The 14,402-nt window shown below is 44.0% G+C and overlaps 1 protein-coding gene across 2 annotated transcripts in view; it reads left to right on the top strand.

Moving 5' to 3' along the window:
* Positions 1-14,402, top strand: part of LOC133123903 (FERM, ARHGEF and pleckstrin domain-containing protein 1-like) — an 84,177-nt gene extending 69,775 nt beyond the window's left edge. For both annotated transcript variants that reach the window (XM_061234612.1, XM_061234611.1), the window contains exons 16-27: positions 933-1,066; positions 2,896-2,977; positions 4,885-5,122; positions 5,531-5,661; positions 6,146-6,214; positions 6,467-6,556; positions 7,438-7,520; positions 8,095-8,207; positions 8,791-8,954; positions 10,529-10,636; positions 12,452-12,603; positions 13,223-14,402. In XM_061234612.1, the coding sequence (XP_061090596.1) occupies positions 933-1,066; positions 2,896-2,977; positions 4,885-5,122; positions 5,531-5,661; positions 6,146-6,214; positions 6,467-6,556; positions 7,438-7,520; positions 8,095-8,207; positions 8,791-8,954; positions 10,529-10,636; positions 12,452-12,603; positions 13,223-13,304 (1,446 nt within the window). In that variant the 3' untranslated portion in view covers positions 13,305-14,402. The remainder of the gene's footprint in view (positions 1-932; positions 1,067-2,895; positions 2,978-4,884; positions 5,123-5,530; positions 5,662-6,145; positions 6,215-6,466; positions 6,557-7,437; positions 7,521-8,094; positions 8,208-8,790; positions 8,955-10,528; positions 10,637-12,451; positions 12,604-13,222) is intronic.

Raw genomic sequence — 14,402 nt, 5'->3', positions numbered from 1 at the left:
GCTTTGACGGCTCCTGTTGCCCGAGCGCTTCTCCTTTCACTATCTCCTTTCCCAGGCTCGTTATCTCCTGTTTTGGCGGCGCTCTTTGGCTGCCGTGTACATCCTGCTGGATGTTTTCGTACAGGCACACAAACACCTTTTATTTATGTCTCCGAGGCCTCCCTAAAAAAAAAAAAAAAAGGAAATGCAGTGGTGGAGGGTGTGGATAGCGGGGAGCGAGACTCTCCCTGTCTAATGAGCGACAGGGCACCGTCACAGTGGCTGCTTTCCCGCCAGACCGAGCAGAACCGATGACGACCGATTATGGTTCGGCATTTCTCTCGCCCCTACCAGTAACCTCGCTGGCCTTCTGAAGTCCAAGACGAGATTATTTTTAAAACGCGTCCTTTAAATATTTGCTTTGGCTGCATTGCTTGAAGCTCCACCCAGTCACGGCCCCTTTGTATTATTTTTTTGTGTTTTTTTTTCCGCTGCCTGTTCCAACTTCCTGTGGAGCTTCAGCCATCTCAGATGCAGCTTTTCACCTGCTTTCAAGGGCTTCCAGCAGTCTGGCTCCCCTCACGACTGCAGCAGCCAAACACAACCCCCACAGCCACCACTAGGGGCCACGCCGTTAGGTTCTCATTCTCGCCGAATTGGTGCTGTTTGTAGAATTTGTCCCCGAGGGCTGCATCTGCAATGATGGTGGCATCGATCTCATTGACCGCAAGGTCATTATGAGATTTTGCTCAAGACTTGGTCCTGACACGTGGTCGTTAGCTATTGACGCAGAGCTTTTTTGACAGGGCAGCTCCAATACAATCACGTCAGGTGGCTTATCATCGAGTTAAAACCGTTTTATTCTTCCTTTTCCGTTCTGCTGTGTTTGGTGCTCCACTGTTTAAACCTGACGGCTCTGAGGCGGGCTGATGGTACCGTGTCTTCTTTTCCAGGCCTTCCAGAACTCGATGGGGAAAGAGGAGGCCATGCCCGATTCTCTCAGGAATGTCATCTGCTCCAACTTTGATCCTCTGTACAAGTTCCACACAGGCTTCCTGAAAGAGGTGGAGCAGCGGCTGGCCCTGTGGTGAGGACGGGGCGTGGGGAAGGGGGGGAGGGGGAAGGCTGGCAGACGGGCTGGCCTGCATGGAGAGTTTCTTCTTATGAAAACAGATCCTTATCTACCCGAGCAACTGTACCGAGTACTGCACTCAACATTTTAACGCAAGAATCGAAGCTGCAGTTTCATTTGTTGAGCGAATGTGAACTTGTCGGTTTAGCGCCATAGTGACATTTCAGTTGCGCGTTGTCCTCTGCCTTTTAGATTTAGATATGTTGTGGTTATTTAAATAAGCATAACAATCTAATTACATCAATATTTTGAATAGGAAGTATACCAAGCCAAACAAACATTCTTTTAGGTATGCACACCCGTTGAACTCTGAATCTTTCATAGAACTTCCTTGTAACATGACATTACCGTTTTTCACAAACACTCGGGTTCAGAATGGCCCGAGGAGGACTCACTATATCATCAGAATTGCATTATTGATCTAGGCACCAGGACCACTGATGGCTTCATATTCAGTATTGGCATGCTATCTGAATGAGCACAGACGAGGAAGGCATCTTGTCAGGCAATGTGAGGGAAAGAGGTGGTCTCCATGGCAACAGCCAAGCAGCAAGGGCAGCCCCTGTCGCCCCCACAACCCCTCAGGCTCCCACTTCCTGTGTCTCTCTCCCAGCAGAGACGCCTCGCCCACTCAAATCTCATCCCAACAAACTACTGAGCTGTGGCATCTATCCCAACCCCATGAGATCACCCCCTACCCCACCCCCACTCCACCACAGCGACACTAGCCATAATCACAAGTCCCATCTTCACTTCAAAGCTCAGCAGACCCGGCTGGGAACAGTCAGAGAACAGGCTCTCTGTGTACTGCCGCCTTTCACTTGCAACCATCGCCTTCTTAAATCACACGTCACTCACTCATAATTCTGCCAGTCAAGTACAAAGAGCGGCAGTAGCTCAATCTACATGTTGTACATACACGTAATTGTCTAGCCATCAAAGGCATTCCCTGTAGTATGCCAGCCTTCACCCGGCTCACAGCCGTCCAATTTGGAGGGAGCTGCCTTGGGCTAAGAGGTGTGGAATAAATTGCACGTAAATCATTCCCCTCAAACACTTCGGGTTCAGGACTCTGCTTGTGCTTGATCTCATTTTCCTATAAAACAGATCCATGTTGTGTGCTGTAATGAGTCTGGCTTCAAGAATGTGAGACAGAGCTTGATGGCTGAAGAAGATGGGAGTGCTGGGGTTTTTTTTTTTCATGCACTATTACAATGTTGCTCGAGGGTGACATCTGCTGGCCATTATACGGCAGTGCTCATTAAGAATCTGACTATTGCTTCACTGTCAGTACCTTAAATTACATAGCAGCATATACAATTTGTGACAATAATAGATCATTTCTGAGTCTGTTTCTAGCCAAGGCTAATTTTCAACCTCTTCCCCAGTTTAGGCATTTAAATGAAAAAAATGCAATACATAAAAATTACATGAAGGGAAATAAAGAAAACAGGGTAGAGTTATTTACAAAAAATATATAGCTTGCATCTCCTTTTTTTGCCTTTTGTGAGTGCAGCATTCCCTCAAGTACCATCAATGTTTCATGTTCTGTTGCTAATTACATTTATTTCAAATATCTCAAAACTAAACCTTATTAATATAATGTAATATTGAAGATGCAAGAGTTTTTAGTGACTCTGACTCTATTGAGCCACAGGACTATATGGTCAGCACTGATGACTTAATGATATTAAGTGCCCCCCCTATGAAAAAATGAAAAATGATGTAAATGAGAAAATGATAAATGGATAATATTCCAGATTAAATTCCTGTCTTGTCTATAGGGAGGGTCGCTCCAATGCCCACATCAAAGGAGACTACCAGCGCATCGGGGACGTCATGCTGAACAACGCCCGTGGTACGAAGGTGAGCAGCGATGGATCAGTAGTAGCCAGTGCCCAGTAGCCAGTAAATTCATCCCTACATTTTGGGATCTGTTACGGACCCTGTAGTTTTCTGTAGGGTTTTTTTTATTCAAATAAATCATCCTGGAGAATTGGTTATGCTATAATAATATCACCACCAGGAACAGTTTGGCTAATTTGTGTTTGATTAAGTATTAATAACCATGTCATTAATCAGTAACCGTTTGGCGTGACTGCCCAGTCCAGATGTTAATGTACACTCTGTGCTAATGTGCAGTACAGTCGAGCTGTCCCATTACTAAATCCCCTGTAGAAAAGGTCTGAAGATGAAAGGCCCAATGAAAGAAGTCATGGGTCATGTCCTCCATGTTTCCCAGGCAGTGGGGTCTCCCTTCAAAGGGACTGATGCTCCTCTCAACTTTGAGACAGACCAGACCAAATGCACTGTGTTTTAGTCTAAGAGTTATGGAAACTATAAAATGGATTAGACACTCAGTGATCACTTTATTAGGGAGACCTGTGCACCTTGTTAATGCAAATATATAATCAGCCAATCATGTGACAGCAACTAAATGCGTAAAAGCATGCAGACATGCTCAAGAGGTTCAGCTGTTTCTCAGACCAGATGTCAGAATGATGAAGAAATGTGATCTAAGTGACTTTAACCATGGAATGTTTGTTGGTTGTTGGGGCGGGGGTTTGTGTCAGGATAGAATACCAGAACCTAATGAGGAAGCCCAGGTTAGTGTGAGGATAAGAGCTGATACAGTGTTGTGGGGAGTTAGAGCAGATGAGGCCAGGCCAGCACATTTTCCTGGCGACGGCTAGCTCAGGGGGAGCAGTGGAAAACGCAGCCGTGAGTGGGAGTGTGACAGCAGCTTGGCAGGATTCGCTGGGGAGCAGGAATGAGCCGGCCTGCCCGTATGGCTGGCCCCCTCCCTCTGGAAACAAGCGCAGGGCTTTCCGTCGCTGTAACTTAAGCCGTTCGGAGAGCTTAATGAGGTCACGGAGAGGGGAAGAATGCGCGTTAACGGCCGCCCTGCTTAACCTTAAAGGTCCCATATTCTGCACCTTTCCAGTCACTTTAGATCCTGATTTCCATAAGAAGATGTTTGCATGGTTTTAAGTACCAAAAACGATCTCTGTCCGGTTTTACATGTCCATTTGCCTCTCATTAGCTTTAACAAGAACAGGCTGTTTTAGTGACTGTTTTTAAGGCTCATTGATTGTTCTGATTGGCTAGCTGGCTCCATCGAACTAAATTCAACATCATAGCTCCATCGAACTAAACATGCTGAGCACTTGGATTTGTTCTGGCTACATAGTGGGCCATGCTGATGCAAATGAGCGCATTGTTGTGATGGCAGAACTTCAGGAACATCCAAACGGCTTGTTTAAATGCACATTTTCTTCATCCGGATTGTGTGGATTTATTTGGTGACTGCGTGTTTGTTGATACTTCCACAGTGTTTTTAGAACTCCTTTATGATCCACAGAACAAGGGAAAGTGTTTTTATAATCCACAGAACAAGGGAAAGTGTTTAAGCCAGTGTTTCTCAACTCAGTTCTCGGGACCCACTTTCCAGAAGGAAATTATACACCTGATTTAACTAATCAAGGGTATTTTTGGTGGTTTGATTTGGCTCAGTCTTTAAATCAGGTGTGTGAGTTCCTAGTGACAACTAAAACCCTAGTCCCGAGGACTGCAGTTGAGAAACACATTGCATGTCATTTCACTGATGCTTTTATCCAAAGCGACTTACAGTTGATTAGACTAAGCAGGAGACAGTCCTCCCCTGGATCAATGCAGGATTAAGGGCATGGCTAGTCATGTACTCAGTCATGTACCTTAACCACTACGCTGCAGGCCGTCCCTTAAAACACTGCTTTAACCCTCTGCACCTCCAGCTGCTGACCGCTCACCTGCAGAAGCACTCGGAGGCGCTGGTGGAGCTGGAGAAGGCGTGCCGGTCCTCCCGCAAGCTGGAGGCGCTGTGCCGCGACTTTGAGCTGCAGAAGGCCTGCTACCTGCCACTCAACATCTTCCTGCTCCGCCCCCTGCACCGCCTCATGCACTACAAGCAGATCCTGGAGAGGCTGTGCAAGCACTACCCCGCCACGCATGTGGACTTCAGGGACTCCAGAGGTACGGAGCGGCTGTACGCTGACGGGGGACAGGCGGGGTTATGGGTAAAAACCGGGTTGGGCCGATTTATGTTCCTTCTGCTAAACCCAGTTGTTTGTGATCTGGGGTTTTAGCAAATTTGCGATTGACAGCTGACAACTGTTTTTCCTGTTTGAAACCTTTTGCTGGTGATCTAATGTACGAGCAAACCAGTGGTATATACGTATGTTGATTTATACGACTAATTGGCCAGTCTAGCCAGTGAAAGTCAAAACCACACTGGACTGCCAGAAATGGAATTTCCCACCCCTGGACTAGGACATATGAACCATAAGAATGACAGGAAGAGGCAGTTCAGCCCATCCAAGTTTCTTATTTTCTAATAAAAAATCTGCACTATTGATGGTGACTCCTGTCCCCCCCTCCCAGCTGCCCTTGCAGACATATCAGAGATTGTGTCCCAGCTGCACAGTCCCATGATCAAGATGGAGAACTTCCAGAAACTTCTGGAGCTGAAGAAGGACTTAGTCGGCATCGACAATCTGGCCGTTCCAGGACGTGTGAGTGCACACAAACCACTAATGGTAGAAATATGGTGGGATGATTGCTGTGAATGCTCTCTCTTATTAAAGTGTCAGTTGGCGACATAGTGAAATGTAAACCATTTTTTTTAAATCCGAAAACTAATAATGTGTCGTGGGTTAAGTGATAGTGATAGCTACCCAGCAGTTAGCTAGCTAGCTAGTTACATAATGCTTTCATGAGCCTTATTCATTTGCTTCAGTTGGCTCACAATTCAACTGGCAAGGTGAAAAATAATTGGCTAGTAGCCTGTATTCATGAATGCTGGTTTTAACAAAACGGAAAAGGGAAGAATATTATTTACTTGGATGACTGTGGAACATTATGTGTTCTTTCCACAGAAGTCTTTCTTATCTACTCCATCAGCCCCCTTGGAGCATAGATGGATCAAATCTTGGTAATGCGAAACACCGCAAGATTATATTTTCACCATATTTGGGATGTGTTGTTTGTGTTTTACAGGAATTCATCAGGTTGGGCTGTCTCAGCAAGCTTTCTGGAAAAGGCCTCCAACAGCGAATGTTTTTCCTGGTAATCTCCTCGTTCTTTTTAGTGTGCCACATAAGCGTGATGTTCTTTCCAGAAGTCACCAGACCTTACTGCTTTATTTGAGAATCTTCAGTATCAGTTTGTGTTTACCTGTCTCTTAATCTCATCATTTCCAATCTGCCAGTCAGTTTACTCTGCAAACAAGCAAGGAACACTTCTGAATGGCCCCTTGACTATCGAAGCTAATGCTGTGCTTTTGTGTTGTTTTGTTTTTTTCTCCCTGCCTGGTGGCAGTTCAGTGATGTCATCCTGTACACAAGTCGAGGGATGACATCGTCCAATCAGTTCAAAGTTCACGGCCAGCTCCCCCTCCATGGCATGAAAGTGAGTGTCCCTCCCTCTTTCCACAGCACGAACACTGGCAGATATGATACCCTGCTGTCAGGATGAAGGAAGGAGAGAGACAGACAGACAGACAGATGGGGGGGTTTGTGGGTTGTGAAGAAGGATTCTAAGCCCACTGCCTCTGTCTCCACTGCCAAACTGCTAATTCCACTGTTGCACAATGAAAAGGGCCGTTGTTCCTCAGCAAACACAGCCCAACCGGCCAACAGAACATTTCATTTGTCTGACTGATTCTGATTGTTTTTCCAAAGAGCTCAAATTCACCGTCAAAAATACCTAGCCTGAAAATGTGGGGGGGGGGGGACCTGGCCTTAAGACAGCAGCATGCAGAGGAATAAATGTTGGACTTCAACTCACAAACTCTGTATTGAGCTTGTAACGCAGAGAGGAACAATTCACACTGAGCACTAACCATTGCCCCTACTGCTTCCCTCATCGTTAATGTGCAGCGTCTTTTTAACAGTGCTGCCATATCAGATGGTCGTTTTCATTCATCTGAGAATTGGCGCAGCTACCAAACGGTATCAGTGGATCACTGATTTGAACTAATAATTGAGCTTTTCTTTGGAGAGTAGAATCTATCTATCGGTTGAAACAAACCACTGATTGACAGCTCATTGTACCGTAGTTCCCCTCATTATGGGGTTTCACGGATCATCATTCTCCCATCACTGTCAGAAGAGGCTTTCTGAAGTATCTGGTCATGTGCCCTGAGCTGTGCTATGGAAAAAGTCATATGCAATCATTTCAGATCAGCAGCAAATTAAATTCAAGCACGGATGGTAGGCTATCAGGTCAGTGTGTCTCGTGCCTATTGTGAGTGAAAAGGCTGTGCTATCTTTCCCTCTTCCCCTCCTCAGATCAGAGAGAGTGAGGAAGAGTGGGGCGTGCCAAACTCCTTCACCTTGTCGGGACAGCGGCAGTCCGTGGTTGTGGCAGCAAGGTAATACCGTGGTACATGCATCATGATTTGCAGGTTCCTAACTGCAAGGGACAGAATATGGCGTGTGTCCTCAGTCGCAACTTAAACAATTAATTCCTTGTATGAATGCAAAAGTGCATTCACTATCGACTGCTGCACACTTGTTCATAAAAAACATCTACATTAAATATTAGTTGGCTAGTGGAAAAGCTGCTATGCTCGGCAGCCTAGACCCTAGTTACTAAGGTTCTTGACTGGGACCTGGAAAATTGGTGGTTCAAGCCCCAGTGTGGCCACAATAAGATCAGTGCAGCTGTTGGGCCCTTGAGAAAGGTCCTGAGGTGATTGGCCCCTGCTTAGTCAAATCTACTGTAAGTCGCTTTGGATAAAAGCATCAGCTAAATAACTGTATAAATAATGTAATGTTTATAAATGTTACAATACAAGCTGATCAAAGTCGAAGGCACGTGGCATGGTTGCAGTGAAATATAATATTGGTCAATGAATAAACAAATATAGAAAAGAAAACATTAAAGACACCGCTGGCACTCACCTGGCTGTGGACTGCCACCGCTCCCTCTGTTTTCTCCCCCAGCTGTGTGTCGGATATGGAGAAGTGGATGGAGGATATCAGCATGGCCATTGACCTGGCAGAGCAGTGCAACGGCCACTCCCCAGACGCTCTGTCCGCCACTCTCTCTGAGAACAGTAAGTCACCGCGGCGACACCTCTACCTTTCCCCATGGGCCAATGGCGGCCACGGTTTACCTCCTAAAGGAACTTTCATTTAATGTCTCCTTGGCCAGCACTCAGTTATTATATCAATGGTTTCTTGAAATGCCCATTGTTCCATGTGTCTGTTAATAACCCATAAAATAAGCTTTTAAGCTTCTGAAGCTGTATAGAATTGTGTTTCTTTTAATATATGCTACCACAAAGAAATTCAGATTCATTTGAAAATAGACTTGTATTGCTCTGTCACAAACAAATATTCCATAGCTGAAATATCTTTTGGTGTACAATAAAAACCTGTATGAGCAACATCAGGCCATGGATGTACCTCTTAAAGCGTAGCCATATGTTGATGATCGGCAATACCTTTGCGAAACATTCAGAGCAGGTTTCCCAGACACAGATTTAATTTAGTTCTAGACTGAATTCTATTTTTAAAGGAAATTCTCCATATAAAACTCTATTTAATCCAGGGGTAAACTTAATCTCTGTCTGTGAAACGGGCCCTCACTGTTTAAAAGGTTTCATATTTCACTGTTCCTTTTACTCAATTTCCCAGAATCCCCAGAGGACTTGAGTCTCGAACAGGAGTCAGAGGACGACATAACCTCCTCTCGCAGTTCCCTGGAGAGACAGGCACCCCACCGTGGCAACACTACAGTGCACGTGTGCTGGCACAGGAACACCAGTGTTTCCATGCTGGACTTCAGCGTAGCTGTGGAGGTAGCTAAACTCTGCCCACCTGTTGCTGCATCTCTGTGTCTGTGTCTGTGTGTGTCTGTCATGGTTTATGAGACTCTTTCCACTAGGTGCAGCACTATTCAGATTCTAGATTCTTGTTTTTTTTTTAATCCACATACCTGAAAGCAATATATAATTATTAATTATATATTAATTAATTCAAACTAGGATTACCCCGATGGGCTGTACCTGCTCCTGTCATCTCTAGACTGACTTTCTCTGTGTCCTGTCTTCAGTAGCACAGACTGACTTTCTCTGTGGCATTGTCGTGTCTTCAGTAGCACAGACTGACTGTAAGTCTGTCCATTTCTCAGACTGCATACAGTATGCAGAGCTACACCGGGTCTCTATATTTCCCCGTCAGTCTGCCTGAATTTATTTCTGTTTTCATTGAGCTATTTCACCTTAGCTCCATTTACCCATCCTTCCTGCCCTGCTTATGAAGCCTTCAGGACACAGTAACTCAGGTAGAATTATTCATGGGAGCAGGTGTAATTTGAGGGAAAAGGTAAAGCCCATCTCTGGTTCTGTTGACTGAGTAACTCAGCCTACACCATTATGTCTCAGAGACAGTAAAATGCAGTGATTTAGCACAGTTGTATTGGGAGAGTAAATGTCCATGAAACTGAACTGAACAGCTACAGTTCCCGCTTGCAGCCTTCAAACTGTTGTTGTCATACCGTATGTGTGTGCGCGTGTTTGTGTTCGTGTATGTATGTGCATTTGTGTGTGTGTGTGTGTGTGTGTGTGTGTGTGTCCGTGTTTCACCTGCTCAGTCTGTATACCTCTTCCTCCCTCCCTCTCTGTCTCTCTGTTTGTCTGTTCTTCTGTGGTAGAAGGTTCTAGTCCAGTCATTGCCTCAGAACCTTTCCCCTTTGGGCCAAGCAGTGGCCAGGGACCAGTGTCTGTCTCTCTGTCTTATCTGCTGGTTCCAAGCTCAAAGCCTCCCCTTACTGATACCTGCGGGAGACCCGAGGTAACAGTGCCAGAGAGGGGGGGGGAGTGGCCTCATGCATGATGTCACTGCTTACACACACCCCTGACCCAAGTCCCCTCCCACTCTGCCAACCTGCATAAAATATGCACAGATGTATTTTTAATCACTTAAATTCTGGTTGTGTGGCATAGTGCAATGTACTCTACCTGTGCACATAGTCTAACTATAGCTATACGTATAGTATAGAATATATAGAATATCAAGCTGTATTAAAAAATAACTGAATATAATGAACCCTAGTGTGTAAACTTTATTTGCATTGCCACAAGTTGGTACCTCTTTGATGGCAGTAAGAGGCTCAGGTTCAGTGATTCATCCCAGCAGCGTGCAGGGAGTGAGTAGAGTCTCCACACTGACTCGTATAACCTGGAGGGGAGAGTATACACCCTCAGACTGTACAGGTCCTCTGGGCACTGACTATAGAGTCGAGGATGTGAGCTGTCTGCCTGGTGTCCCATGTAATGTGGTTTTCTATGTGCTGTGCTAGTTGATAGACCGGTGAATAGAGATTCGCTGAAGGCAGATGACCATGGCCAATCTCTGCTTTTTCTTCCTCTAGAATCAGCTGTCCGGTAACCTGCTGAGGAAGTTTAAGAACAGCAATGGCTGGCAGAAGCTGTGGGTGGTGTTCACAAACTTTAGCCTGTTTTTCTACAAGTCCCATCAGGTGAAGCCCCACTCCATCTGACCTCTGACCTTTGATCTCTGTGCTGCTGTGTGGTCATGTGTCACTTTATCAGTCACTGTAAGCTCATATCCAGTACCCCAGATCTCTCTCACCAAGCTCAGCATGAGTTTGTTTGAATTGCATCAGGCTTGAAAAATGTGCAACCACCCTTGGTGTTCTTGAACGTGCTGCCACTTTTAGACTACGTAGAGCTCTAGCAGTGCTGTATATATTGTTTCTTTCATGTCACAGAGTTAACCGTTATAGTGGGAGCACCATTCAGATGGTGCTTGTTCCATGAGGCTTGTCTTCTCTGTCTACCCTGGCTGTTTCTCAGTATTATGGGTATTAAATGAATGGAACGGGATTCTGCTCAGAGCAGAAATCAAAGCCAGCTATTCCATCAATGCCTTCAAGTGCTCATTCACAGAAAGGTCATTCAGCCCCAACGCCACCTGAAGAAGTGGGCTGTCAGGCTAACAGAAGACAAGTTAACACCCAAGCCACAGAAGACAGAACTGTGCACAATGACAGACCTTTTATTGCATCTATCCCTCCTCTAATGAGACCAAGAGAGATCTGTCGATGTATTCTAACAACTCATTCTTTTTCATTAATGAGAGATTTCTGGCAGTAGCTGGAAGTAGTCATTTGGAAACTAGGCCTGTATCCAAAATTCTGAAATTAAATGTCCTGGACATCAATTGTGCCATATCCAGCAATATGTATGAACAATATACTGTACAATATACTGGAAAACAAAACAAATCATGCCAATGAATGTCTATGCTGCCCACATTAGCCCCTTTTCCACCACAGGAATCTTTTCCACAACTATAAACCCCTTTTTAAAAAGGACCGATTTTGGTTTCTTGGGCACGTTTCCTATCCCCCTTTTTATTTGCAAAAATTGTATATTCCGCTAAAACATCAGAATGTTCGCAAAGAAAGGTCGCTAAGATACTTCCGGGTGGCCACTCAGCCCACAGTGACGTTACTTAAACATGAGTTAGCTAAAAGTTAGCTAGTTGTTTGCGTTTGCGTTTAGCAAGTCTTGTGTTTGCGACTGTAATGCCAAATGTAATCTGGCACACAGTGGATTGGGCTTTTTCCAATTCTTAAAATGGAGGATAACCCAGATCCTACAGTCTCAGTCAATGGCAACTGACACAGAGACACCTGACTTAAGTCTCAAACTGTCAGAAACATGGGGGCGAGAGCAACAAAAAAACTAAACCGGAACTTCTGATTGTACTGCTTATGTCCTTCACAAACGTTGTTGGCATCTAACGTTAGCTAATAAACACCAGACGCTCATCGGTGGCCATATAGAGAAACACTGGGATGATAACTTTACAAACATTAAACGATGAAACGTTAAATCCGAGATGTAAAACGAATTGGCTAGCTTACTAGTTTTGGTGGTAACGTTACAGAAATAGGGTTTCCAATAACGTTAGCCAGCTAGTTTGCACTCGTTATTCATGTTAATGATGTTGGGTAGCTAGCGTTAGGGGGTGCTGACAGCTAACATTAACGTTCCATTCATAACATTACGTTATAAATGATATAAATAAAACTATTTCGTTCAATTTTCAGCAATTATTTTTATATTCCAACATTGACTTTACGTGTTCAGACCTTGGTTAAATGACACAGAAAACACTGCCTTCTCACATTCTTCTGCGTTAGAATTAAGTAAGTTCTTAATTCACTCTGATCTCATCTATGCACAGTGTGTGGAGCAGGTTTTTGTTGTGTTGTGGATTGCTGTGATGCTGCTTCTCATGTTTAATCACCTTCCCCTTCCCACAGGATGACTTTCCCCTCGCTAGCCTGCCCCTGCTGGGCTACTCCGTCACCATCCCCTCCGACTCAGAAAACATCCACAAAGACTACGTCTTCAAACTGCATTTCAAATCCCATGTCTACTATTTCAGATCTGAGAGCGAGTACACCTTCGAGAGGTATGCCACACTAACTGGGGGAGTGAAGATATGCTTTTCCCAATCTCATAACCACTTAAATATGCCTTGATAAGCACCTAATTTTCAAACTGTAACCCATTTATGTCATAATTATTTATTTTACTTATTGCTTCAGTGTTTAGATGATAGGCACATATACATATTAACATGGATATAGGCTATTGAGTAAACCAATAATTTATATATAACCGTCATAGCTACTGTCCAGTACTTGTCAACCTCCAAAGAGTCATCTTATTTACTTTTGACCTATGGAATGTAAAATGTTTAAAGGGATATTCCAACTTTTCTGGTAATTAGCGTTTTGGTCGTCTTACCCATAGTTGGACGATAAGATCAACACCAATTTCATCCATGTTCTTACAAAAATTTTACAACAGCTAGCGCTGCTTCAATCTGCAGCCATTCATAGTGGAAGCACAGTTGGCATGCATCCTGTAAATATTGTCTAATATTTCTCTACTGTACGCACAGGGATGAAATTGGTATGATCTAACTATGCGTAAGAAAGGCAAATAAGACCAGCTGTGTGTAGTTGAGGTGTGCAGCAGCACTAATATCTGTGTATCTGCCTGCCTGTCTGTGTCTGTTCTCGTAGGTGGATGGAGGTCATCCGCAGTGCTACCAGTTCTGCTAGCCGCTCCCTGGTCTCCAGTGGCAAAGAGCCACTGCCCTACTGATACAGAGTCCCGCCTTGTGTCCCCTACCTCCAACCCCCATTTGTGCAAATCCAACCTCCTCTGTGTCACCACGCCCTCTGCAGCCAGTCGAGCTGTTGCCTCCCATTGCACCCTTTTCTCTGGGGATTTATCAGGTCGTTCTGTTCCGTTTTGTTTCAAACACTGCCGCATAGACCAGTGTTCAAGCACAATGCCCAAGCTTTCTTATGCTTTAACGGTCACATGTTTGCTGCTGTTTTCTGCATTTTTACTGGACTCCAAACCTTCTTTTGTAGGATGTCATTTTATACAATTTTTTAAAACAACCTGTGAACCACTTGCTAACTTTTACATATTGTCATAGCTTGTGTTTTTTAGAGGAAATCCTGTTGATAAAGATGGGTTTGTTTGTTTGTTTGTTTGTTTTTTAAAATTCAAATTGGTTGAATAGATTTTTCATAGGTCGCTCCAAACAGTTTTGTCACTGTAATTCAAAATGTTAATCATTGTTTTTCTTTGTTTTGAATGACAGTAGCTGCTTTAAAATGCAACAGCTTGAGTGCCAAACAGATTTCTATCAATATTCCTCTACCTGTATTGTTTGATTGCAGTTGGTGATGCATAGGTTTCTCAAAATTAATTTCAGAGAATTTATATTGTTTTAAGAAAACGCATATGCACCTTTAAAATCAATGTTGAGTATCCCAATATCATGGATGACATAATGGTCAATGAGCTAAGTCTAAGTAGTGTATTCCCTCAATTTAAGTGTGTGGCATTTTCTTGTGACCAATGGCCAGTATGACTTAAAATTGAATTGGTCATTGGAGAGAAGCTTTAAAATTCACAGGAATCTGTAAAGATAAGCATTCGGGTTCATGAAAAGCTTATGTGTCAGAGTCAGAACATGGCAGTAAAGAATTCTATTATAATGAAAATATACATATACATGTGAAACATTTATTGGTTGCAGCAGTATGAATATTCTGTGGTCTATGGCAGATAGATTTTGCTTCCTTCAAGCACCAGATAGCTCTATGGAAAAGGAAAGCAATAAAACCACATTTTATGAGTTTATTATTATTGTTTTATTCTAATAAAACATTTTCCACAATCATA

The sequence above is a fragment of the Conger conger genome, chromosome 3 (assembly GCF_963514075.1).
Source record: "Conger conger chromosome 3, fConCon1.1, whole genome shotgun sequence".
Taxonomy (NCBI): Eukaryota; Metazoa; Chordata; class Actinopteri; order Anguilliformes; family Congridae; genus Conger; species Conger conger.
This window is presented reverse-complemented; position numbering and strand designations above follow the sequence as displayed.